At 38.4% G+C, this 27,788-nt stretch overlaps 3 protein-coding genes, 1 long non-coding RNA gene and 2 other non-coding genes across 8 annotated transcripts in view; 4 read left to right on the top strand and 2 right to left on the bottom strand.

The window, feature by feature from the left end:
* The window catches only part of LOC115239845 (serine/threonine-protein kinase S6KL-like), a 49,083-nt gene extending 24,221 nt beyond the window's left edge, over nt 1-24,862 (bottom strand). The window contains exons 1-8 of one of the 2 annotated variants that reach the window (XM_029814631.1): nt 24,679-24,862; nt 24,158-24,300; nt 23,907-24,001; nt 23,523-23,790; nt 23,358-23,442; nt 23,155-23,262; nt 22,906-23,064; nt 22,689-22,777 (exon numbers count right to left, since the gene is read on the bottom strand). In XM_029814631.1, the coding sequence (XP_029670491.1) occupies nt 22,689-22,777; nt 22,906-23,064; nt 23,155-23,262; nt 23,358-23,442; nt 23,523-23,790; nt 23,907-24,001; nt 24,158-24,214 (861 nt within the window). In that variant the 5' untranslated portion in view covers nt 24,215-24,300; nt 24,679-24,862. Of the gene's footprint in view, nt 1-22,688; nt 22,778-22,905; nt 23,065-23,154; nt 23,263-23,357; nt 23,443-23,522; nt 23,791-23,906; nt 24,002-24,157; nt 24,517-24,678 lie in introns of those variants that run through there. The other variant, XM_029814630.1, reaches the window with a different exon arrangement.
* LOC115239844 (neurofilament heavy polypeptide-like) lies at nt 11,769-19,360 on the top strand. Of its 2 annotated transcripts, none has more exons than XM_029814628.1 (3): nt 11,769-12,089; nt 17,043-17,539; nt 17,676-19,360. In XM_029814628.1, exons 2-3 carry the CDS (start codon nt 17,051-17,053, stop codon nt 18,636-18,638), a joined length of 1,452 nt encoding a protein of 483 aa, XP_029670488.1. In that variant the 5' UTR covers nt 11,769-12,089; nt 17,043-17,050; the 3' UTR covers nt 18,639-19,360. The 2 variants fall into 2 exon arrangements, with proteins under 2 accessions (XP_029670488.1, XP_029670489.1); XM_029814629.1 differs by lacking the exon at nt 11,769-12,089 and adding an exon at nt 14,450-14,587.
* LOC115239847 lies at nt 21,885-22,916 on the top strand. The gene is made up of 2 exons (XR_003884681.1): nt 21,885-22,695; nt 22,768-22,916. It is a non-coding gene; the product is annotated as an uncharacterized LOC115239847 (long non-coding RNA).
* Trnan-guu lies at nt 22,161-22,234 on the top strand. Its single transcript has one exon. It is a non-coding gene; the product is annotated as a tRNA-Asn (tRNA).
* Trnaw-cca lies at nt 22,493-22,564 on the bottom strand. The gene has a single exon. It is a non-coding gene; the product is annotated as a tRNA-Trp (tRNA).
* A 151-nt stretch (nt 24,863-25,013) lies between the features above and the next one.
* On the top strand, nt 25,014-26,860 carry LOC115239846 (NEDD8-conjugating enzyme Ubc12). The gene is made up of 4 exons (XM_029814632.1): nt 25,014-25,301; nt 25,367-25,461; nt 25,636-25,842; nt 26,095-26,860. The coding sequence occupies exons 1-4, from the start codon at nt 25,199-25,201 to the stop codon at nt 26,233-26,235; spliced, it is 546 nt and encodes a 181-aa protein (XP_029670492.1). The 5' UTR covers nt 25,014-25,198; the 3' UTR covers nt 26,236-26,860.
* Nucleotides 26,861-27,788: the final 928 nt, after the last annotated feature.

The following is a 27,788-nucleotide window of genomic DNA, read 5'->3' as shown; positions in this document are numbered from 1 at the left end:
TAGAAAAGAAAAAAAAATTATTAAGTCACGCTCATTTAATGAGTACTGTCGATGTAACTGGGACTAGTCTACTCTAACTGAATTCTTTCTATGCAACATAATTAATTGCGCCGCAGCTAGCAACGCATACAAATCGATTCCTGTCAACCAGTTTCGCTAAGGTCGTGCACTGTATAACGAGATCATTCTCTAGCCGATAGCAGACCACCGTACCGGGTACGGGTTTGCAACGAGATGCATAACGCCTTCCCTCGCGATCGACGAAACCTGTCTTCCTCTCCCATCTCCGAGGATTAAAGGCGAATCTACACGTTTCGCTCTTGATCGTCCCGAGCAATCGCCAGTAATATCGATAAACGGGATAAAGATTTATATGCAACCCGATTAACGATAACTCTAATAAATTATTTATAAAATAATTTAATTAATTATTTAATAAAACCTGCGAATTTATTCACCTTTAGAAAAGTTTATTGCGACTCTAAATTGGATAAGCAAATGACTGTCATTCGCAGCAGCAAAGCCTGTTATTAGCGTGTACATCTAATGTGTACGAGACCTTACAACGTGGATCCCGCCCATCGTGTGCAACATATACACCTGTGTCAGCATGCAAATGGACTGTACTCGCGGGGGACCGGTTCGTAAAGGTCGAGCATTATACCGAGGTCGTTTTCTCCATGAGTAAAGATCGATGATATCTGTCTTGTTCGATTCGCATGGCCTATTTGCGCGATGACGTTTAAAGGATTATTACATTGTGAACATATTTTATGAAAATTTTATATTCACATAGACAAGCTCTCTGTTAAAGTTCATATTTACTAACTTTCATTGCATCAACTGTTATTGACGAACCCTTTTAGTAAAAGAAAAAAATCAAATTTCCAATATTAAAAGCATTTATATAATCAAGTTTTTATTAAATATATATATATTATTTGTTAATTGATTTATTTCAGAAGTAAAAATGATTCGAGATAATTTAAGATAAAAAAATATAATACACATTGAAGAGCTTTAGTGCAAAAAGAATTAATAGCAACTAATTTTGATGCGAAATACTAGCATAAAAATAGATTAGAATATTATTTTATTAGAAGAATTTAAAGATTATCTTGTTGCAAAATGTATCTTGTTGCACAATAAAGATTATTATTATTATTATATAAAATTTGATTCATGCAATGTTTTTTTTTCTATTATTAGCCTTTATTGAGGAAATAGAAGAAAATCATACGCGAACGAGGAGATTGATACGATGTAATAATCCGATACATATCATTATTTGTATTGCACAAATCAAAATTTACTACGCTGTAGTTTCAAGTATTCGATATTATCGGATTTATTAGAATCTTACGGAATTCTGAGAAATATAAAATATGCACAGTTGATTGCAAAACATTGCAATCGCTCGTCAGAATATACAGAGAATTTAAAATCTATCGTGCCTATTAATCCAAGTACATAATCTTTAGTAAACTTCGTCTTTTTCTATGACAGTTTTAAGATATCAAATGAAAGAGAGAATTGCAATATTGCATTTTACGAAGATCTTTCAAAGACCTTTCAAGGATCAAAGTATTTTTCATTAAAATAAAGTTATACCTCAAATTCAATTGAATCGAATAAAAAAATATAAAATATAAAAAATTATATTTTTTTTTTGTTCAATAATTTGAGATAAAGAAACACGATACGATGCAAAATTTCTTGAATCTCGGTTGCATAGAGATGCATTGAGCGCGAAGCGCTCAGGAGTGCAACTCTGCAGAGACGAGATGATCGGAATCGAGGAAGAGGAGGAGGAGAAGATGAGGAGGAGAGAAAGGGGGAGGAAGGCGAGAAAAAGTCGCGGACGTTAAACCGCCCGCTCGCTCTGAGCTCTTAGGGTAAAAAGATAACAGAAGAGGTAGGTAGGAGAGAGAATAGGTGAGAGAAAGAGAGAGAGAGAGAGAGAGAGAGCAGAGGATGAGTCGCGCGATAGAGGAGAAGAATCTTAGGGTAAAAAGATAACAGAAGAGGTAGGTAGAGGAGAGAGAATAGGTGAGAGAAAGAGAGAGAGAGAGAGAGAGAGCAGAGGATGAGTCGCGCGATAAAGGAGAAGAGGAGGATGAAGTGAGGCTGTGCATGCAGGGAAGGATGACGATGTAGCCGAGGGGGACATGCGGACGCCAAGAGAAAGAAAGAGAGAGAGGAGATACGCGAGGGGGAAATCGGAGAAAGAAGAAGCCGTCATGCCAGGCCTGTTCTTTCGAGGTCGCACACGTACGTCCGTATAATACTCGTAATACGTGTAATACGGATAATACCTGTAATACCTGTGTAACGCATTATACATCAGCGTGCACGACCGGCCGGCGGCGGCAGGCGACGACGACCGATTGCACCTCCGCGTCCTTGCGGCTCCCCGCGACTTCCCGAGGAAAGGAGAATCTCTGGGGACGGCGGATGATTGAGATTAAAATAGCGAAATGAGATGCCATTGACGAAAATCGCACCTCATATGTATATTTTAGCTTTGAGAAATTACACTTGGAAAGAAGATAGACTGCAATATCTGCAGATAGTGAAGCTAATGTGGCATCCATAGTAATTTTAATGTCATAATTAAATTATTAATTTTAATGTCATAAATTATAAAGACAATATTTAAGAGAAGATTAAAGAAACAATCTTCTCGAAGATAGATCGGAATCGTGATTTCTGAGATGTGTAATTTTTCAAATTGCCGAAACTATCCTTGATGCAGATTTTTTTAATGACGATAATCAATGTCATAAAGATAAAATCATAGAGATGGTCGTGAAGAGATAAGAGAAAAAAATATCGAAGGATGTCTACTCAGAATCATCATTTTGTACGCGTCGTACACGTGACGCGCTCGTCGATGCGTATGCAAGCACCTGTCTGAAAGACAATCATCAACGATCGATGGTCGGGGTTACTTTTATCATCGATGAAAGTCTTCGAGAGTTCACAATCGCGTCCTTCCGAGATATAGAAAATCGCACGTCGCCTTGCGCGGCGCCATAATTATCGTAATCATTTTCCAAGCCACTCTATTAATCGCTGAATAAATTTCGCGTGTTGCAAAATCGAGTATGCGATGCGTCTAATTTTACGCCCTTAAATCAAAATCGCGAATCGCCCGCATAACTTATGCACACACTTCGTCTGCATCGACGAAGCATAGCGACGTGAATGAGGGGAATGCATCGGAATAGATAAAGAAAAAGAGAAGGGGAAGAAAGCGCGGAGAGAGAAGAGATAGAAGGGAGGCGTAAGAGGGTGGACGTCGAGGAGGAAAGGACGAGGAAGGGCGGAGGGAAGAGACGGGGCTGGCGAGCGAGACATGGATATATCGTACGGTTAAGGCTAAGTTAGGATGAGGATAGCGGCGATTATCTTAACGATTCCCTGCGGCAAAACCTGAACGGCAACCCGTTCCGGCCCCGTCCGTCGTCTTTGGCCATAGTATATACCGGGGCTAATGCCGTTGCTGTTGCTGCTGCAACGACGTCGTTGCTGCTGCAAAAGGAACACGACGAGAGGAGTCGTCCAGCGGAGAGAAAGGGGAGAGGGAGAGGATAGAAGAGCCAGCTGAAAATAGCTATAGCCGCCGGCAAAAGCTCCGCGAGCTCAGGCGCGAGAGTTCAGAGATCCTTCTTCTCTCGCCACCGTATGCTCGTGCTTCCTCTTCCCTTCTTTCTTTACATCGTAGGAAAGGCGACTGAAGTCGAGATAATCACCCGCGAATACGCCATCTATTTGTCGATGACGTGAGCTGATATCTTCGTATGAAAATTTTCGTCCTTTAACAAACGCGAGAATGAAACCCCAGATTTAAAGATGAAATTTATTGTCCATAATGATAATAGATGACTAAATTATATATCTTTTGCGTGTTTGAATTATTAAACTCAAATTAATCTAAATTTTCAGATTTTTATAGTCTTGATCTTGACTCTCATCTATTACTCTCCGAATATATTTAGATAATAATAATCTGACAGTTCAACAATTTTTAAATAATGGACTGGAGAAATTTTAAATAAAATATATTTTAAATTTTTAATAAAATATATTACTGGAGAAGTTTTAAATAAAATATATTTAAAATTTCTCCAGTCGCAAAAGGAACAAAGGCGACCTTCGAGATATCAGTGATAGCTTTTTTTCATCGATCCACATTCTCTCGCGACGAAGTGTCGTGCGAGGTGGAAAAGGTCCGGATGGAAAAAAGGCGAGAGACAGCGAGGAATCGCGCGATGGGATGTACGCGTCAAATGAAAGAACAATTACACCTGCGATCGGGGAGGATGAGAAGAGACAGACCTTGGGCTCTTTGCGAGATAATCATAATGTTACACGACGATCCGCGCCATAATGCCGTATAATGTCTGCGGCACGACGTACATTGCGAGACCATTTACCGTGAGCCTGTCTCTAAGAGCGAGACCGCTACGATGGGGATTGACTCTCTTGTCGCTTCCTCTCGCCACGGTCGATTCGCAAAATTAGAAAACCCGCAGCTATTCCTGGATAATGGGATAGCGTGTATGTTCGTCGCGCGCGAAAAGGATGAAAAAAAAAGGGAACTTGGATTCCGTCGCTCGCTCGATTTGTGGGTCAGGGAGGCACGAGAGGAGGCGAAGGAGGAAAAGCAGGCGACAAAAGAAGCAGGCAGACTCGTCGCCATCGGCAGGACGCGACAGGACCGCTCTTATCTGGGTTGCCACGTGTCATCATTATTTCATAATCATCAGAAAATCTACACTCCCTCCAATAGATTTCATCGCAAAGATCTTCCAACACCCGCGAGCCTTTATTATAATCTGTATTATAGATAATATTCTCTCTTTTCATTATTGGCTAATGATATTTTCATTTCCACAAATTTTAACTAATATAAACTTCAAACTAATTACTATATCGATTTTTTTTTAAATTGCCCCTTCTCTTTCTTTCTTAAAAAATAAATTTATATTTCTTATTATGGACTTATTACGTTACGATCGGTGCGGTTACGAAATTTTTTATAAGAAAAACGACGCATCGAACTAAAATATATATTTTATAGTTCGAGAGAATGCGAGAAGCTAATTGTATCGTTAATTAATGAAAAAACGAACGGTGGCGACAGGCATCCAGACGGGCCAGCTGCAACCCCGATACCACCTCCCATGTGCCACCGCCATGAAAACCGGATTGGGTTTGGGATAAAATTAGGATTCAAGTAGTCAAGGTCGGCCGGACCTGCCTAAACGTTGGCTTCTCCTCGCTCGCTTCTTCATCTTCTTTCTCCCCGCATTCTTCTCCACATCGCGCGACCTGAATCCTCGGTTGCTATAGCAACAATTCACTTGCATCGTGTCCTTATGATATGATATACAATAGAAACGACACAGCAATGTAGGAAGAACTGTTTAAATAATAGCTTTTAACGGCGTCTCTTACTCGATATCTTTGTATCTCGTGCGCTTGCGAAAGAAAAGCGCGATTTCGAAGGGATGCACATAGGTTTACTTCGCGTAAATAATGCAGCGCGAAGAAGGATCGTTCGCGAAACCACTCTCGCAGTTGCACAAGAGAATCCTCGGGGAGCCATCGAGATACGCGAAAGCACCTTTTCAGATTTTTTTTTTTTCATCTTCACGCGACGGAAAATATACACTTGCAGAAGTGCGGGCTAATATACTGCTCGGGAATACACGATGCAATAGACAGGTTTTCTCACAACTGGTGTCTCCTTCAATCTTTAACGACTTTGTAGTTTCATATATTATACTCTTAACTTCTTGCTGGGGGGTAGAGAAAGAAAATACGCAACGGGATGTAAATTCCCCTTCGAGCCGAAAAGATTGTCGGTCAACGAGATGCGATTTGACGAAAGACAGACATAAATCAAGAACCGTATCGTGCGTTGCACGGAACGAAGAACATACGGATTCAACGAGACCTCGCTTTTAACGATCGGCGTATCCAGCAATGACCGATCAGTCGGTGATTCACCGAGATTAAATAAGAATTACCGTCGAATGCGCGCGATTGTCAAAGGTGAATGAAAAAAAAAAACGTCTCTATCGTCTCGCGAGTTATAACAACGATTGTGTACTGACGTATACAAAATGTACGTGATCTTAAAGTAAGGCGTTCAAGCGTACGTGTAATATCAATCGATGACGATTATGGAAAAGAATTCTCCAATCAATCGAAAATTATTTTCACGCAAAACTCTTATAATGAGAAGAATTCGCAATATAAACAATAATATTAATTAAAGATAAGAGAGTGGTTTAATAACTAATATAGAACAAAATAGTCAATCGATGTCTTAAGAATGCATGTGTCATATGTCAAAACATTGACAAAAGCATAAAAATTTTGTAGATTATTCTATTATTTTTCTGAGTATCTATGCAAAACTTGAGCACAATTCTCTTAACGGTTTGGAAATTATTTAACTTAAAAGTTTGTATTGATTCTTATGGAAAATCGCGTAATATAGCACTTATTGACAAATTTGACAAGGAAAAAACATTGCCAACAAAATAAAAATTTTCACATATATTAAGAAATCTCCAATAAATATTTGTGCAAAAACTTGATTTAGATCCACTTACTCGTTTAAAAGTTATTTATTAAAAACTGTAAAAAAAAATTATCTCTCTTTTTCTGTAAATTATTCATTTTTGTTTTGTTTCTTGCAATTGATTTCAGAGAGTATTTATACGATCAACAGTTTTTGCCATAAATTAGGAAAATTATAATTATAATTATAAATTATATAAACGTAAGAAATATGTTTTTTTTTTTAATTTTGATAGTTTTTTGCTACTATTGTACATCCAAAACATTCCTAAGAATTTGAAAAGCTCACGATTTGTCGCACACTTTAAAGTTTGATGTACGAATACATCGCTTATCGCGCTTATCACGTTCGTTCATGCATTTGATAGGTTGCACATTCTTGGATTAAACGTGATGAGAATGTCATTATGGAACACTGTTAACATATATCATCCTCTGCACATCAGTATGATACATGATAAATAATTGTTATAAATCGCTCACGGTCAATAACAGTTGCAACATAGGTGCGACCGTTTTGTGCGGTACCAAATACGTCACTTGATGACACTTTAACAGCGTCCTCGGCACACCTCGTGCCAAGATATTGCTAAAAGTCTCATTGGCAGTTCGTGAGTCATTGACGAACCGATTATTTAACCGAGGCAATTATCGCCGTTGTAACTGAATCGCAAAAAGCGTCGTTCGCGAATTTTCCATTCGAGAAAAGGAACGTTACGTAATACAACATATGTAAAACAACAGGATGGGTAATGAAATCTTTGCGGTTAACGAAAGTCAAGTACGCGGCATTATTATCCACAAAATAATTATTTCTGCGGAATATCGCAGACGCACGCAAGTGTGTATACATTGCGCTTATTTTTATTATACGCGGCAATAAAATCCCGACTTTATATGCGCGCACATCAATGGCGTCCTTGATGCACGTGCCGGACTGTGAGAAATCGCGTCTGTGCTAATCAGCACCGGGGATAAGCGGACAACAGGACGCAAGAGCAAAGTGGCGTGGCAGATCGATTTAAAACGGGAATTTCGCGTATCTCCGAGTTTCAGGTTTTCGTTCCAATGTGACAAATTCTTGCACGGAATATATCGCAAAAAGAATGCAAATTTTCTTCCATTTTATTGAAAAAAAAAACAAGATTCTTGCCTCTAAAAAATTTGAGAATAAAAAAATTTATATATATAGAAATGTCTCACGACACTCGAAGGTTTCTTCGGAAAGCTTTAATAATTTCGTATAATTCTAACTGCCATTCTCTTCCTTATATCTGGTATCCTTGTCCCGAATGGATAATTTAAATAGAATATTTGTTTTTAGCCTTGCGGTTCGCGGGAATCATCGACGCCGTCCTTCGGATATATATGCTTGTGTAAAGATATACTTTCCGGAATTAACACATAAAACTTACGAGAATCTCTACGTGATATACGCGGCCGGACGTTATTCGCAATTAGTGCTGTTAAAGAGACAACGTAAATGAGCGGTGCTTACAACGTTATAAGAACTAAAAATAAAAACGTTGTACTTTTTCTCGAAGCAGCACAATTATGTAGTAATTAGCATTGCGATAATTATATCACAAAAACGAATTATACCGGGATTCCCGGTAGCATATCTGTTTATACGATCTTTTTCACGCAATCTGTAACGAATAAGATTTATATATTTCACACATTAATATTTTATTTTTTCCACGTTATGTAGCAAAGTAGGCGAAATAACATCCAAGTAAAATATATATAAGATCCCATATATATATATATAGAGAGAGAGAGAGAGAGAAAGAGCTGAAAATATAAAATAATATAAAATAAAGTTTATAAAGTATTCTTTTAAATTTAGAATTAATTTCTTTTTAGCAAAAATTTAGGCGTTAATTATAAACTTATTTAATGCTAAAAATTTAAGAAACCTAGAAGAATTTTCGTTTTATAAACGTTAGATGTAATTGCATACAAACGTATGGAGAATCTGCTTTTTCGCAAACGGCAACTTTAATAAACGCGTATTATTCTAACGGTATATAACGGTTGGGAATCGTTGGTTGTAAAGCAACCGCCGCCACCGCCTTAGCAATAACTGAGAATCCAGGAAGAGAGCACGATATTACGAAAGAATACGTAAAAAAGAGCACCGAGAATATCACGTGTCTATTCATGGGTGAAAATTTACTCATAGCCAACAATAGAAAAGTCAGATATTCTAAATTTCTTCAAGGGTAGAAAATTGATCGCTAAAAATACGTTTTAATGAATAAAAAGTAATTTACTCTTTCTGGAGGAATATAAACTGCGTAATTTAGTTGAAAAGAACAGTTTTTAATTGTACCTTCTACAAAAATATGCAAAATTCAATTTATTTTACGGCCTGCCAATGATTTAAAGTTTTCCAAAGTTTTACGATGTGAAGTCGAGATAGCGAACAAGCGAGGTCATCGATCTCATTTCTGATAAGCTACATATAACACCATCAAGATAAAAATCATGAATTATTCACGATTTTAATCTTGCATTAATTATGCACGCATCGACCGCGAAAACGCTAGTATAATAACGGCTCTTTCAGTTTAGGCGCAAAAATATTTTAGCGATGATGAGGAAAATTACCGATAGCATATTATTTTAATCGAAGGAATGAATATTAAAAACTATACGAATTATGAACGGAAAAAAAAAAATATATATATATATAGCGTGTATTTTTATAATATTCGTAAAAAGATTTTGGACCAAGTAACAAGAGAGAGAAAATATATACAAATCTCTGTTTTCGAAATATCATTTAAATAGCCGCGATGATCATATAAATCATGATTCCAACCGCATGACCTTAATAAATTTAGGAAGATTAAGTACAAAAACGCAAACACGCGTTTCAAAAATGAATTAAAAATGTTAATTATTATGTTGAAATTGTAAGGGTTTATCGTCAATATTGATACATAATTTTTAATGAAATGATTATGCTGCGTCGAGACAGAACGATATGTAAACTTATGGTTTACATAATAGTGTCTATATATATGTGCGCACTGACGCGTGTATCACACGCGTACGCGATTCATCGTGCGTTCCTCGATGAATCACAGCAATGAAATAAAACAATTTTCTTGGCGGCTCAAGATTTATCAAATTCGCAGTATATTTGCGATGCGTAAAGTAATGCAGTGTAATGGAAATTTCAATGGATAAAAAAATAATGATTAAAATCCTTATTTTATGAGTAACTATTGCAGAGAAAGCCATAATTATTGATCTCCTTGTTTATCTGGTGAATATTTGGTTAAGGATTTTAAATGAAGAATGCTCAGTTTCCCATAGCCGTTCTTCTTAATGCTTTTACGAAAAATTTTTATTTTATTGTATCTGTATATTTTCTCTTTTATTTATATGGAAAAATATAAGAGAGTATTAATTATATATCGAGAAATATTTTTGGTGGAAAATTTGTATTATTGTGCGATACTTTTTCGATAGTGAAAGTTAAAAAAATCTCTTTTTCTTTAAGAATTAAAAACAAAATAGCTGTTGCTCACGCAAACTTTCGGCCATTTAAACATGTCGAGCACGTGCGAGATTCATTTACGTCCATTGAGAGAAACATCTTTGCCGCGAATGAGAGAAAGACACGTATGTAAGTACTGACGACACGAATCTTGCCCTCAACGGAAAAGATTTGTCCTCACGCCAAGAAGAAAAGGTCATATTGCTGATAATTCATATTTAAAAGTTGGAAGGACGATAACAGTTTGTTAAGACTTAATAAACGTCCTTTAAATTTACCGAGGAATAATGGATAAATAGCGGGACTTTTAACAATGTGTGATAGAGCACATATATATTTCGAAAACACACTTTGCATTTCATTTAATTAATTCCTTAAACCCATTAAATAATCTGTTTTTTTATTTTTGTTGAGAATTAATTACTCACTGCAAATTTGTAAAAAATAAATGTCGATTGGGCCCTTCAAACGTATTCAAGGTCTGTCATAGCCTATATAGTCCTGCCGTTGCACTTCCGCTCGATATGTTGAATGGTCCCAAATGAATGCTTTTAAAACACAAACGCGACACGTCATACCGGCATGCGAAGTTTGCAGGTGCGTCCTCAACTACGATTAATCGGGCAAGTATGAACGACCGCATATATCTTTAATAGACAATAAAATAATTTGTGTATTAGCAGACAGATCATATAAATTTTCGCAATGCCATCCTGTATGCTATAATGTGACGAATAATAAAGTATTAAATATAAAAATATAAAAATATAGATGAGAGAAATATACGTTGAATAATAAGATGTATTTCAGAAGTTTTAAAAAACTTCCTAATCTTTTTTCAGGTTTCTCAGGCATTCATGTAGGCAGTTATGTATCTCTTATTCTTCTTCTGAATTTTCTGAGTTGTTTGGAATATCTAAGTTTAACCGAAACTTATCTACGGTTCACAAAAGTTATCTCATATTATGTAAAAGCAACTTTACGATTCTACTAAAAACATCCTAGTAATTGGTAGTAAACCAAAGACGATTTTGCTATAAAATAATATAGAATGTCTTATATACGATACACGATTTAATTCTTTACGAGTCACAGGCTTATATCGTTCAGATTAATTATTTTTATCTTTACATCAACGTGACGTATACAATGATTAATAAATAATAGTAGGAAGTGCTTTAGTTTTTATTGCAAAGTTTCTATTCTAGCTGAACGTACATACATACACAGTGTTCGTAATTAAAGGGTTAAGTCCATTCAAGACGTTATCCCACTAGGTCAGCAACACAAGCCACGTTACGAATTCATTCTCAAACTCGGAGATCTTTTCAGGACCGGGCATATGAGACAGTCGAGTGTAGATGTCGTGGGTCGAAACGGAAAAGAGCAAAAGAATCGGCGAGCAAGTTGAAAGTAAGCAGAAGCGAGCGAGATCGAGGCAGAAATGCTAGAAGCGGTGTAGGAGGAAAAGATGTAAGACAAGGAGAGAGATAAGGTAGGTAGGTAGGTAGGTAGGTAGGTAAGCAGATAGAGTCCAAGAAGGGCGGCGAAGAGAAGACTAAAAGAGGGGCCCCTCCCGGTGGCTCGATCGGCGAGGAGGGTCGGGGCCCCCTTGCACGATCCTGGCCGCTAGCACGGGTGGGTAAATGGGTATATAAGCGGGGCCCCGACGATTCCATCTCGACACACGACCCAACCTTCATCCCGATCGCCAACGATCCTTCGCAAACGAGCGTAATCTGCACGCGCGCGAAAAAAAGAGAGAGAGGGAAGACAGACAGGGAGAGAGAAAGAGAAGGGACAGAACTCCCCCGCGTTATTTCGTTCTCCGATCGATCGCGCTGATCGATAGTTTACGCGAACCGGTGAGAGCCGACCCGAGGGACAAGAGCAAGAGAAGCCGAAGAAGAGCAAAGGAAGCCGTGCCCGACGCCAACTCGTCTAGCAAAAAGTTACTCGCTTACGGAGAAAAGAAAAAGACGTGAGTACACAATCTTCATTTTCTTTCGCAGAGTTTTGCAACCCTCGAGCAAAGAAACTCTGTCTCGCGACAGAGAGAGAGAGATGCTCTTTCGATAGGAAACGAGACAAGTCGTCGTCTGTCGACCACCACGGATTACTTGAGTCGACAATCTCGAAACGCTTGTCAATCCATCGAATTTTTTCGTTAAGTCATAAGCTTGGAAATTTGACATCGAGCAAAACGCGAATTCGAAAACTTCTCTCAATAATCGATCACGATCCGTAATTATTAAGTGAAATTTTTTCTCGCTTTTGACATTTCATCAATTTATCATTAAATCTTATATGAATTTAAACCTGGAATCCAATGTTTCATTTAATTTCGAAACATGAATTACGCGATAGACTTTATAATAGCCGTTTGATAAAATCTCGAGTCCAAGTGACATGTGTGATCGTCAGACGCGGTTGACTCGGACTGATTATTAATTTTGTGCGCAGGAGACTTTTCTCGAGGCTAGCTACGCTACTTTCGCAATACGCGTAGGACTCGATAACGAGTCACCGTGTCGCGATTTTACCGCGACGGTAATAGAGACAGTTTTGAAAGTGGAGCGCGACAATGCTATTATTCACCGTTCACGCTGGTAATCGCTCGTTCAATTAGTCGAGGCGCAGCAAACACGGATTTTCGAAATAGCGACGCGCCTCGATAAAACGTCTCCCTCTTTGCCAACAAAGACGATTATCGAATCCCCTAAACATTAAGCTGTTTGTCTTATATTAAAAATAATTAAGAAGAAATTGTTTATAAAATATGTACATATTTATTATTTGTAATCGCTAATTTTAATTCAGAAGGAGAAAGAAAAAATTATAATCTCATATCAAAAAATTGCAGTATAATCGAATATAATCTAATGTAAATTTAAGTTTCTTATTATTTTATATTAAAATCTCTTTGGCTGCAGCGCGAGCAAAGAATTTTTTTGAAATTATCGAGAAACAGGATAAAAATGCATCGTAGTGTTCGCGTGCAAATTTATTATTTTTATATTAATTAGTATAAATAAAATAATATAAAATAACAAATAAAATAATATAAAATACTAAATATAAAATAACAATGCAAATTAATTGCGAGAAATTTCAACGGATTATTCGCATGAAATTTTATTCACTTTTATGTTTCTCTGTGAAACAAATGTCTCTCATTAGATATATATGACATTCATAGTTGTAAAGAGTCCATAAGAAAAGATTAACTCACGAACAACTCTGTCTTTTACGTGTCAAGAGAGTCCGGTGTTAAGAGGTCAAAACGTGCGTCATTCGCGTGCAAAGCGTGCACTACGTCGTCGCTGTATACATAATTTGTAGATTTCTCAAGCAGCAACCGCGTTTGCGTAATTTCGCGTCCCTCTCTCGCGACGCGCTTTCCGATCCTTAATTAGACAGCCTAATCTGTCAATCTGCGAATTACCTGCGCCGCAACGTCAACTCGAGGTCACCAACCGGCGGCCATCTTCTCGAATAGCTTCCTTTTTCTTTATATTCGGCGAGCATCATACTGCAAACGATCTCTGTTCTTAATTAATAGGATCTTCCTCGTGCGACGAAGTAAGTTACATAGATTTAAAACAGGCAAGGAACACAAATCTCGCAATTTCCCGCTGCACGAGCGCTGCATTTCGTAAATTTAGATTGAACCAAGGAATTTCGCGGCTTCAGATTAGACGAGCAGGCGCTATTTCAATACGCCGCAATCAGAAACCGCGAGGATGAAAGGCGAGAAGAAAGAGAGAGAGAGAAGAAGCAAAGGGCTATAATCATTGACGTTGAAGCGCTTGATGGCATACGCGACTTCTTTGTAAGCGTGGTACCATCATTACATCTCTGATGGAGAGTCCGGTGTTAAGAGGTCAAAACGTGCGTCATTCGCGTGCAAAGCGTGCACTACGTCGTCGCTGTATACATAATTTGTAGATTTCTCAAGCAGCAACCGCGTTTGCGTAATTTCGCGTCCCTCTCTCGCGACGCGCTTTCCGATCCTTAATTAGACAGCCTAATCTGTCAATCTGCGAATTACCTGCGCCGCAACGTCAACTCGAGGTCACCAACCGGCGGCCATCTTCTCGAATAGCTTCCTTTTTCTTTATATTCGGCGAGCATCATACTGCAAACGATCTCTGTTCTTAATTAATAGGATCTTCCTCGTGCGACGAAGTAAGTTACATAGATTTAAAACAGGCAAGGAACATAAATCTCGCAATTTCCCGCTGCACGAGCGCTGCATTTCGTAAATTTAGATTGAACCAAGGAATTTCGCGGCTTCAGATTAGACGAGCAGGCGCTATTTCAATACGCCGCAATCAGAAACCGCGAGGATGAAAGGCGAGAAGAAAGAGAGAGAGAAGAAGCAAAAGGCTATAATCATTGCCGTTGAAGCGCTTGATGGCATACGCGACTTCTTTGTAAGCGTGGTACCATCATTACATCTCTGATGATCTTGATGAGGTAATCGACGTCCATCATCTTTCACAGGCATTTCCTGCATCTATCGACCTGGCCGACGAACACTTATTTGTATTCGTAGCGCGATCAACGACGCGTCGCCTTCCTCTTCGAAAAAATTTCGTCCATTCCTTCTACTTCTTCTTCTTCTTCTTCTTCTTTCTCTCTTCGAAGATTGCGTGGAACGGAAGAGATTACGTCGAAATCGTTGGTATCGCCACGCGCGCATCCGTCATATGTTGTCTCGTGACGTCGTATAGGAAATAATTAACGTACGTGTGATGCACGGATAATGAGTCGACGGGTATGGTACTTGAATCGGCTCGCAATTAAGTTTATTACGACGACGCACCACATCGCCTACATCCGGTGTAATTATATTCGTCGCGGACACTTCCATACGCGAATATTTGGAGACTTGAATCTTAGCTGTCTGTTTTGAGTCTTACATCACTCTTTTGTCGAAACCCTCGATAATTGCAAATCAAAATCAGCCTTTACGATTATAATTAAAAAGATACTTCTGCATTTGATATCCGGATATCTTCTGCTCGCGAATACTCACAGATATAATTTTTGATAAAAATCAGGGGGAGAAATCGATCCGCTTTCTATTGCAAGGTGGTTTCGGTGATATTAACGAGATCGGCGACGCGGTTACGAAAAGACAGCCGGCTTCGCAAGAATATGGCAGTTGCAGCCAGCTGAAATTGTGTCGCCAAACGCGAACTCGCGCCGATCTCACCGTAAAAATTCGATCGTTTTCCTACCTTCCGCCCGTTCACTGTCCTCCGTTACTACGCCTCGTTGTTCCTATCTTTGTCGCCGTCTTTCCCTCTCGATTCTACCGCGCCGACAACGCATTCCGGTTTGCCGCAACCCGACAGTTTCCACGAGGCGTACGACAAGCGCAATCTCCGCTTTCGAAGAGCGAATATAAGCAAATCTAAGAGAAATCTTCATTACTTCATATGATTTAAGAATAACATAAACCTCCTGAATTTTTTACATATCATTAAAAATTGATTTCAAGATTACATTTCATAATTTTTAATCAATATATTCAAAAAGGGGTGCATGAAATTAAATACAAAAGTAAAATTAAATATTATTTTTAGTGATGACTTTCTATTGAAATTGTTGCTGAAACAATCGATGATAGTCGTGCAGAATAGCAAGCTAGACTGGAAAAGTGATTGCTTTTGTAACAATGATCACGGTTAACTCGAGCGTTAATGATTGCCAATCCAGCCACACCAAACCCGATGACGCGTAAATACCGCGTCGTTTATCTTCGATTTCATGTCTATACGCCTACTCGTAAACAGACTAATCTAGTGTTTCACTCGCGTAGCGATGTTTTGCATTTCGCGATCGTTTACGATGCAAAGAACTCGCATCACGCAATGCTAATTTATTATTTTTATTTTCGCATAAAATATGAACGTTTCAAATCTGTTATTCTAGAATAAATTTACACGTTATATACAAACGCAAATCTAATATTTATTGAAAAGTAAAATCTACTCGAAATATAATTTCATTTTCAATCGCCTGTATCTTAAAAGCCATCGATGCCCCGGCATTTCTCCACGTAAATTTTTATTTGAGATATAAATGAGCGATCCATCCTTAATATTTTATTCACCTTATAAAACAAGAGTCGATACGAAAAACGCTTGTTCTCCATATATTATACGGAGTGAGAAACCAAACGTACACGGAGAAACCGTATGCGCGTACGTAACGAGCGTGAGGGGCACGCATCCTGTCATTAGTTCCATAACGTTCGCCTTATTCGGTGCATTCGGTTCAATGTCACACGTCCCTCTCCTTCCTGCCGATTCTCTCGCGGCAACCCCGATGTAAAATGTCCATCGGTACCGAGCGTGACGTTCCCGTTTCTCCCCGCATCCCATATTCCGGCTCTTCTTCCCATTAACGCGATCATAGCTGTCGTACTTTCGTCTCGCGATCCACGATCGGGTCCATTCATGCGTTTGTCCCATTCATGACAAGCTCTCACGACGACAGCTCGTCCTCGCGTCCGTTCGTCTAACTGAAAGATTGCGTGTCTCAACATTTTCTCGATGTAGGTCTGAGTGAGCATTATTAGATATAGAAGGATCAATCGTTGGAAAGAAAAAAAAAAAGATTGTAACGTTCGTAATTATTTTTAATTCTGTAACTTTAAATAATGTGTAACAATAAATGAATCATAAAGTTAGTTAAAAAAAGCATAATCTTAAGTTTTAATCGAAAATATATTTTCCTTTATCCTTTATAATATAAAATAATTATATTTTCAAATATTTCGTGGAATTGTTAAAAATTGTAAAAAAAAAAAACTTTGTACTTTAATAGAACCTTCATTTTAACAGAATTAAGTTAACGAGATTTTGTCAATTTTATAATATATAATTCACCAATCTAAAATTCAATCTTTTTTTTTTTGCAGATATCACGATGATAAAGTTCGCCGTAATTACAATGGTGTGCCTCTTGGGGCTGAAGATGGTTGCAACCATGCCGGTGGCCGATCACCAGGCGGGCCACGAGCCGCTACCGGTCGTGTCTGTCGAGGAGAAGATCCCGGCGGAGACTGCCCTGAAAGCGGCGGATGCTGTGCAGAGTAACGCACCTGCGGAATCTGCGGCGGAGATTAAGCCGACCGAGCCGTCCGCCGCGGTCGTCGCGTCTGCCAAGAGCTCCGAGGAAGCCAAGCCAATCGAGACGAAGAAAGAGCCAGAACAGCCGAAAGCGGTGATCCAGGAAGTCCAGGTACAGCCCAAGTCATCCGAAGAGCAAATCGATTCCGTGGAGAAAGAGGAGCCGAAGGTGTTGGCCGCCGAGGCCGAGAAGCAGGAGCACGAGTCCTTGAAGGGGGCCGCTTCCGAGGCCAAAGAGTCGGTGCAGCCCGCGCCGCAGCCGGCCGAGGTTCCAGCCGAGAAAGCAGTAAGCTTTTTTAATTTCCGATGATCGAATAGTTTATCTTGATCCAATGACAATTGTCTCGTTTATCTAATCATACTTCAACGCTTTTTACACTATTCTCAAGGTAAATTTAACCCTCCAATTTTGCGTTTTCCAGGAGGAACAACCAGCCGTTCAAGGCAAGAATGCGGAGCCAGCGGAACCCGCGACCGAGAAGCCTGTTATTGCGGCCATCGAGAAGCGCGCTGACGACGCCGTCGCCGAGATCGTCAAGGAAGAACTGAAGGAGGAAAAGAAATTAGAAGAACCTTTGGCAACCCCGTCAATCCCGAAGAAAGAGGAAATTCCAGAAATTCCCGCGACCCCTGCCACTGAGGAGAAGAAGATCGAGGCGACCGAACAGCCGAAGGAATCCACGATTCAGTCGCTCGCCAAGATCGAGGAGAAGCCCGACCGCGTAACCCGCGAGACCGTCGGAATTGCCAACGTCGCGGAAGGAACGCAAAACGTCCCGGCTGTCCCGGTCGTCCCCGCCGTCCCGGTCGTTCCCGCCGCCCAGGAATCAGCCCAGCCGTTGGAGAAATCCGGACCTGTCGAGACCGAACAGATCGCAGCGGATATCGCGCCCTCATCCGAAGAACATATACTCACCAAGAGCGAACAACCAGAAACGGTACCTGTCGAACAACCGGCCGTCAGAGCTCAGAATCCGAGCGAGGAAACAATAGCCGAGGAGGAGCCTGAGAAAGAACCGAAGAGCGCCGAGGCTCCCGTCCAGCAAGTGAAGGCGGTCAACGAACAGCAGCCGGCGGCACAGTCTCAGGAGTCCAGTCAAATCAAGCGAGGCGCAGCGGAGACAGTCCTCGAACAGCCTCAGGCCAAGTCGGAGCTTCCGCTTGCTGAGAAGTCGCAACCGGAGCAACAGCCTGCTCAACAACCTGCTCAACAGCCAGTTCAGGAAGGCGCTAAAGAGCCGAAGGAGCGTTCCAACGAATCTTCCGAAGAGAAGCCCAGCGAGGATAGCAAGGAGACCAAGAGCAGCGAGGAGTCCTCCGAGGAACAGAAGGAACAGAAGGACAAGTCCAAGTTGGCGGAATTGCTCCCGAAGCCCGAGCAATAAATTTTGGCGCGAGGAGGGTTTGATCGACGAGTAACCTCAGCAGCGCGGCAGCAATAGAAGCAGCAGCAGTACCATCTCGAGGAAGAGGAGGACTGCTCCTCTTAAGGATCGGGTCGAGCTCATGCATCGGCGTCTCTACGAGACGCATGCACGAGTTTGCCGCGATACGACAGATGCGAAAGCAAGCGATAGAATGTATGTGTGTGTGTGTCTGAAAGCGAGCAAGAGCGCAAGAATGCAAACGTCGAAATGTCAGAATAAGAAGCATGTAACGATGAGCCCAGAAAATGTAAAAGTATCAGCGCAGCGTGAATGAGAGAAAGAGAGAGAAAGCGCGAAGGAACGACCCCATCGACCCGATCAATCTTTCTAGGGTAGGGTTGTCCGATTTTCACGGCGCACTACGATCTCGGTAGCGCATCTCCGGGGACGATCGCGTGTTGCCGGATACTGTCGGCGGCATCGCCCACGGGTGGAACGACACTCGTATCGATTGTTATTTCATCGATACGCACGTGATCGACGCTCGATCTCGGTAATCCCGACGACCGTGATGGAGAACACACGATGATCCCCCTCCCCCTCGCCTCACCCCGGAATGCGACTCGGCCTGGCACCGAGTGGCGTTCCCGTTCGTCCTGGCGGACACCGCGATCTGTCCGCGAGGACGAACCCAGGGTCCCCTCCCGATCGATATCTGTCATCCCCCTATGGAATCCCCCTATATCCCATCTGAAAATGACAAGCACTTCTACACATCCCCATTCCGATAAACTATATAGTAAGTAGCTCGACTCTGTCTTCTTTTTAGAGATATTACATATGTCATTATTATTATTATTATTATTACGATTTAGTACCAGTACCACTATTATTATTAATATTATTATTTGTATTATTGCTATCACATCATCGTTATAATAATAATTATTATTATTACTATGAAATCCCGTGTTGTCTCGTTTATATATTTCGTTGCTATTTACTAATCATTCATAATTGTTCGCATGTATTTTATCATGCGAAACTTTGGAGCATATATGTAGAATTAAGAGAAAAATATCTCTATAACAATAAGTCACACATAATCAATTCTTATATGCACGCGTGCTGTTTTTTGGTTCATTTAAATGTCTCTGTCTCATCGAAATATTTTATGAAGAGAGCAAATAATTTTTGACAATTTCCACGATCTATCGGATAAGATCTACTAAAGACATTGCAAAAATATTATGTTAAATACGCAAAGTTCTAAGCAAGAATAATGGATTTTAAAAATCGTATGCATAATCATATGTATACAATTTTGTTTCAATAATTTTACTATATTAACATACACATTTACGTGTCGTATATTAATATATATGTAAAAAATTATTATGTAAATATGTCTTTTCAAAATTTTTAGATTTTAATCATTGCAACAATTTAGACCTATTGAAGCATAGTCTTGTCCAGCAAGCATACTTCGATAAGAGCTATTATTTACGGAAGATATATAAAATGGATGTATTCGATGAATGATATATTTGCGAAGAGATCAATGCTCCGGGACGGACGAGAGGTACGCGAGGGGTACACACGCCGATAAATCCCGCGATTTGCGCAGCTCGCACAAATCTGCGTCACAACGTTAGGTCGTCGCGATAAGGCGTAGTAGCGGTCGTGTGATCTGTCAATCGCAATGTGTGTCGCGTTTCAGCGTCGCAGAAACGACAAGGACCCGACATGTGGTAATAAGTTAATAACAAGTGAGTCACAAAGTAGCACTTACATTCTCAATAGCATGTGAATCTACCGCGTCAGATATGATAATCGGGGGCTTCCGCTAGCCGATAAACATCTTCGCACTTCTCTCAACATCAAATAACAGGATACAACGAGCATGCACCGCCGACGGATTGAGTAAAATGATAATGCCCCTTAACTTACGGCCCTTAACTCTTTATCATGCCCACAAAATGTATCTCACGACATTTCAGGATCTCACGATCGTGGCCTATCTACTTGAAAGTTTAGTTTCTCATAAAATAATAGAGTTCGCGATTTTTTTATAAAACACATACCTGCAAAATATATAGATAATAAAAAGAGGAGATTCTTGTGAATAAAATTACAAACGTGTAGAATTATTAATTACGGAAGATTTATATCAAATTTTTTCAGAAGAATTTAATCGATAGAAATATTTATCGATTCTCTTTTCAGACAAATAAAGAAATTAATATGTATCAATCAAGTGATTGTATGCAATGTATGTATCACAAATGAAGATACATAAAATAGAAAGGAGAAAAAATATTTATATTATATTTTGCGATATTTTCAGAGATAATCGAAAAAATAATTTAAGTATCTGTTCATCTCTGACTCAGAGTTGAAGAATTATAGATTTTTATATAGCAAACTCTGGCAAAATCAATCTGCCAAGCGACCGTCAAGAGACAAATCCACAAATTTATGCCGTCATAGCTGACACTTACCTTTCTATTCTCGCGCTAATGCAGCTCCATAACGAATTGGCTATCCATGGAGAATGCATTTGCACAAGATTCCCAATGGAGTCTCGCAATTGTTTGCGAATATCGCATACGGCACGCCGACATTTCTCCTCGCAATGCAGCAGATTAATCAAAGGGCGAGCGAGCAACGCTCGATGATGCACCAGGTGTAAACAATTATACCGCGATATATAAGGTGAGCGGACCTGGCGAAATGTCAAGGCGTGCAAGAGAAAGAATTTTGCAACACGCGACGCAACGCGAGATTATTTCGTTTCATTGTATGGTCCTGTGTATTCACGCCTTTAACATTAACGCGACTATTCGATTCTCATGTTGAACTTCGAAATAAACCTCGGATTAAATAACGAAGACATAAATTAACTCGTTCTATTTAAAAGCACGCGTGTTTCTTTACTATTAAATATATTGCAAGAACTTTGCCATTTTTAATATTATTATATAATAATTAATTGTTGCAGCTATTGTTAAAAGATTTTATTAAAGTGAAATCCGCGTGAAATTAAATTCAGAATCGGATAGTGCGAATTAGTTTCCGCATTTTCTCTTGTAGAGATTTAGTCTTTTTAAATTTAATGAATGTTTATGAAAAGACGGTCCCCTACGAAAAGTGGATGATAATCCTGGATATCAGTAACTGTACTTGTCGGAGAAACGCAGTCAACTGCCTCCGTGGCGCAATCGGCTAGCGCGTTCGCTCGTTCTATTTAAAAGCACGCGTGTTTCTTTACTATTAAATATATTGCAAGAACTTTGCCATTTTTAATATTATTATATAATAATTAATTGTTGCAGCTATTGTTAAAAGATTTTATTAAAGTGAAATCCGCGTGAAATTAAATTCAGAATCGGATAGTGCGAATTAGTTTCCGCATTTTCTCTTGTAGAGATTTAGTCTTTTTAAATTTAATGAATGTTTATGAAAAGACGGTCCCCTACGAAAAGTGGATGATAATCCTGGATATCAGTAACTGTACTTGTCGGAGAAACGCAGTCAACTGCCTCCGTGGCGCAATCGGCTAGCGCGTTCGGCTGTTAACCGAAAGGTTGGTGGTTCGAGCCCACCCGGGGGCGTTATCTTTTTGCAATTACTGTACATTGACGTGATAATCACGTTTGTTTCTTTATGTTAACTCTATAAAAGTCTCGATGTGTATATCTGAATACTAATGCAAACCAATTTTATGATCTATAAATTCGAACACATAAATATTAAATTAAAAGACACATAGTTGATTATATATTTTAAAACAAATGCAATAAAAAACAATTACTGCTAAATTAATTAATTATTAATATAATTTCTAGTAGAACGAAAAAAAAAATAGCTTATGACCCCGACGTGATTTGAACACGCAACCTTCTGATCTGGAGTCAGACGCGCTACCGTTGCGCCACGGAGTCTTATGATGTTGTGCGCTTCTAATACGATGATACTCTAGTCGCATACTTATAGTGAGATATGAAAATGTCGAGTTGCGGACATATAGTAGAATATATGACTTATACTTAAAAATCTAACTCATACCTCATTTGTAAGTAGAAAACAGGCTAAAACTCCCAATGACCACCAATCAACCTCTTGTCCATAATATTCTTTTCTTAAGATTTCAGGTGCTGAAAAAAAAAAGACAGTTTGCATAAATGTAACGAAACAATATAGAAAAATGTACTCAATATTTAAAATTATTAATCATTATTTTTTAAACAATTCGCATTATATTTCCATAATAAAATTTTCTTACCCATATAAAAAGGTGTCCCACATAATGTATTTGTACGTTCTGTGCGTTGCAACCATTTGGCAAAACCAAAATCGATTATCACAGCATGGCCATCCTCATCAAGCAGAACATTTGTGGTTTTCAGATCTCTGTGCACTATGCCAGCGTTGTGTAGAAAATCTATACATGATATATACATGTTTTATATAAATATACAGATGTTAATAATATATTAGCAATAATGTGTCATTGTTTCTTAATTATTCTTACCTACAGCTAAGGCAATTTCAGCTACATATATCCTAACTACTTCTTCAGGTAAACAACCAAACTCATCGACTAGTGAAAATAATTCTCCCCCGGAAATGTAGTCCATCACTGTAATATTATTTATTTCTGTAAATTTATCTCAGACTGTGCTTAAATAATTTATAGTTAAAACATCAATGCAAGTAATAGAAGTATGTACGTACATATATATAAAGTCTTTTTGCTTTGCCATCTGTGAATAGAATTTACTATGAAAGAATGATGTCCAACCATTCTCTGTATTGCTACCTAAGTATAAAATATCAAATTTCTCATATCAATGGCATATTTATCAAAACAATATTGTTATTTCAGACATATACACATACCTCCTCTTTGGCTTGCTTGACAGCATTTTCTGCTATAATCCTGGCTTTGCTAATGACTTTTAGTGCAAAGACTTGACCAGTCTCTTGTTTTTGCACTTTATATACTTTTCCATAAGTACCTTTGGCTATTATATCTAAGAAAGTATATCCTGTTTTCATAGGTATCTCCTTAATTGAAAATTCTGGTAGGAAGATTGACTGAAATCGTCGAACTGGCCATACTGTTTTGGAAGATGCATAAATATTCTGTAGACCACCGTTGGTCCAACTGAAACAACAAATACAAATTAAGTTTGGCTACTCAGCCACAATATTTAAATAGATAAAGATCTATTATTAAAGATTAACTATTATCTAATATGCTAAATATATTATTCACATTACCTTCTATGGGAAGCACGAGATAATGATCTTTGTTCCTCGTTAGAAGCCTGTGTTGTTGTGACGCAGCTTCCGCCAAGTAGGTTGCTAAGGCTATACTGTAAATTAAAAACATCATTAATATCAGATATGTATATTTAGTTATAATGTATAGTGTGGAATAAAGGAAATATATGACAGAGAAAATATTTTTTTAATGATACATAAATAATTTTGTTACAGGTTAGGAATATACATCCAGATAAGACACGCACCTGACTATCATACTGCTGATAATTATGATAGTTTTCCTTGGCGTTAGAATTGCCCATCCAGTGAGGGTGCTCCAATTGATCGTCGATTCTCTCAAATGAACGGATGACAATTCGAAAATAGCGCTTTTAGAAACGTCATTCCGCTGTAAAGTTATTTCAAGTTCAAATATCGAGCATATTGCCAATTTGTTTGTATATATATGTTACATTCTTATTAACATGCAATGATGCATATAGTCGCTTTATCTTATATACGCGACTTTATTTGAATGAATTCACGATTAAAATCAACGATTACGGGTTTCGGCAAATAAAATTATTGTATTTAGCATTATCCGATAGATAAATATCGATATAAATTACGCTAATAGCAAATTAACAAATTACGATTATATAATGAATCGTTACACATCATGAGATTTCGCACGCAACGATACGCGAATTGCATGCAATTTTGCAATTTCTAAAATCGGCAGAAAAGTATATGACTAAATTACAAAATATTTTCGAATATACGTTACCTTAAATAAGCATCAACGGGACACTTGGAAATCTTGTTAGAACGTCTTATTGCGAAGAAAAAAAACAGCATACGTGTTTCACAAGCGAAGAAGTGCGCGCCATTTGAATTTATACGAGAACGTTAAAATTCAAATAGCGTAGACGATGTCTCGTGAAACGTGATTGGCTGAGAAAATATCGCGCCGACAGCGCCATCTTTCGGTCGGGGAAGTAAAATCCACGAGCGCGAGTAACCCTTCGTAGATAATAGAAACGCGTCGATCGGCAGGATCCGTTGTTATCATACTCGCGCGATGCCGTGACATCAGCGTGCTCGCGACCACCATCCGTCCACGTGACACTAGCTCCTGCTGGCTGCGATACGTGCGTGTGGTGCGGGACCAACCGAGCGATTGATCCCGCGCGGGTGTCAAAAAATTGTTGATCTTTATAGGCGCGATTTTTTTATGCCATCCGTGATCGCGACCTCAGTCCGAGAGATACGTGCATGTTAGCCCGCGTTTGGCGCGCGATCTAACTATGATCAAATTATTCTCGTTGAAACAAGCGAAAAAAGATGGCGAGTCACCCAAGGCTGGCACCCAGAAGAAGGCGTCCGCGGCGCAGTTGAGAATCACAAAAGGTTCGGGATTGTATAGCGACGCATCGACGCCGCTCCGTCTCTCATCTCTGGCGTTCCTTTTTCAGACATAAACGAACTCAATCTTCCGAAAACATGCGGTACGGAATTTCCGGATCCCGATGATCTGCTAAGCTTTAAGCTAATCATCTGTCCAGATGAAGTGAGTACACGTGTATTATCCGGAGAGTTTCAAGAGATCCCTTACGATATCGGATCGGATAATGACTTTCATTGTCCCAAAATTATAAATTTGAATCATTTTGCGACGTCAACAATTCGATGGCAATTCATATCAAGGTTGTCAACCTATGGTTCAATCAGTTGATTGTTTCAGGGGTTTTATAGAGGTGGTAGATTCGTGTTTAGTTTCAAAGTCGGACCCAATTATCCGCACGAGCCACCAAAAGTGAAATGCGAGACTCAGGTTTATCATCCTAATATTGACTTGGATGGTAATGTGTGCCTCAATATTTTGAGAGAGGATTGGAAGCCAGTACTCACGATCAATTCCATTGTCTATGGTCTCCAATATCTTTTCCTAGTACGTTTTATTACATTAATATATCTTGCAACATATGGTACAAAAAATCGTGCTAAAAATAAGATTATATTGTTATAATATCTTAAAAGAAACTTTCGAAACAAAATTTACACACACACACCTGTGTGTGAAAGTTTCTTTTAAGATATTATAACAATATAATCTTATATTTAGCATGATGATATTCCTAATATCTCTAATTGCTGTTAATTCTTTTATATTATTAAAATTGACAAATAAATGTAATGACAGGAACCAAATCCTGAAGATCCATTAAATAAAGATGCTGCTGAGGTTCTACAGAACAACAGAAGGGCATTTGAGCAAAACGTAGCAAAAGCTATGCGGGGTGGTTATGTAGGATCATATTATTTTGAACGGTGTCTCAAGTGATACAGTGCCTCACCATCAATGCTGTACATGCTTCGCCGAGGACTCGCTGTGGGTGAAAAGATCCTAAAGTATGGAATGGATGCAGAACTACACGGTGTCCTCATTGTCATTTGTGTGACAACATTAACATATTTACTTTCTTTATGTCTTGCCAGGCCTATATACATTTAATTGGACAAATATTTTCTGTTAATAAACCTGAAGTGAAACGGATGTATCGTTCATTTTGCTTTCAACAATTATCAAAATGTTTATCGGCCATGGCATTATTTTAGTGAATTTGAAGTGCAGTGTTGAAAGGATCGTAGAAATATAGTTTGACATTTGACAGATGATAGATGTTACACTGCAAGATATTTAATTGCATTAGATGCACACAGTAATCCTGGATCTCCAAAATTAGAAATTTTCCATATCCTGAATTTTTAACTTAGTTTTGTGTTTTTATAGAGATCTTAATTTATAAAATATTTATTTTCTGTCCAAACTATGGAATTTTCATTTTCATCATAGTTTTTTCACTGCAGCATCTATCGAAATCTGCTTCTCATTTAAATATATGTACAAGTAACTTAACTTATGTATTGACTGAGAGTGGAATATAAGGCTGTTACGGAACTGGAAATGTTTTGTTTGGATTTCCACAAGCAGTATATTTTATTACCCAACAAAAAAAATAGATCATTTACTTACATGTACATAAAAACGAGAATCAATGTTTTTATGAAACAAGTTAGAATTTATTTCACACTAAGAGAGGAGGATTGATTTTCTTTGCCCTATGTACAAGTACAAACCTTATAGCAGTTGCTAACAATTATAAGAGATACAATACAATTGTAAGATTTTTTATGCTACAAAATTTAATTTATTATTACACTTCATAATTATTAGAAACATTGGAAAGTGTATTTTGAACGTCACATTTGTACAGTGTACTATGTAAAATAATTGAGCATAGCTCAATGTAATTTTAAAAAATTGTGATACATGCAAGAATCACAGAAACATAACAAAGTGTATTAGAATGTGCTACCAATTCTTCTCTTTCTCCTATCTGTTCTTATATTGATGTATAAACCAAAATATTTAGCTAATATCATATATGTCCCTCTAATAAATCTATATACATTTTGGAGTTCACAATAGTAACTAATTGCTGGTGAAAATAAGAAGAATAGACAACTAGGATAGGAGAGCTGTACCCATAAAAAAAAATTCTTTTTACTTCGAAATTAATAGAATTTAATATTGCCATATTTTTTAGTTTTTTTTTTTTATTTTTATTTTTATTTTAAGGAAATTAACGACTTACAATTGTGAATTCCAAACTATTGCGCGCGGTTATGTATTTTATATTTTATTGTTTACTAAATGTGTTTGATTAAACAGGGGTAAGAGAAAGTTAAATGCTAAACATTTAGCTTAAATGCTTAAATTCACAAACATATTGTAAACTCCAGAAATAAAGGTCTTGGATAAATAAATGATAGATATACAATATATATATATATATATATATATACATGATCGAAATATAGTTCGGAAAAAAT

This window comes from Formica exsecta, unplaced genomic scaffold, assembly GCF_003651465.1.
Source record: "Formica exsecta isolate Colony F162 unplaced genomic scaffold, ASM365146v1 scaffold395, whole genome shotgun sequence".
Taxonomy (NCBI): domain Eukaryota; kingdom Metazoa; phylum Arthropoda; class Insecta; order Hymenoptera; family Formicidae; genus Formica; species Formica exsecta.
Note: the sequence above shows the minus strand (reverse complement) of the source record. Positions and strands in the feature narration are given on the sequence as shown.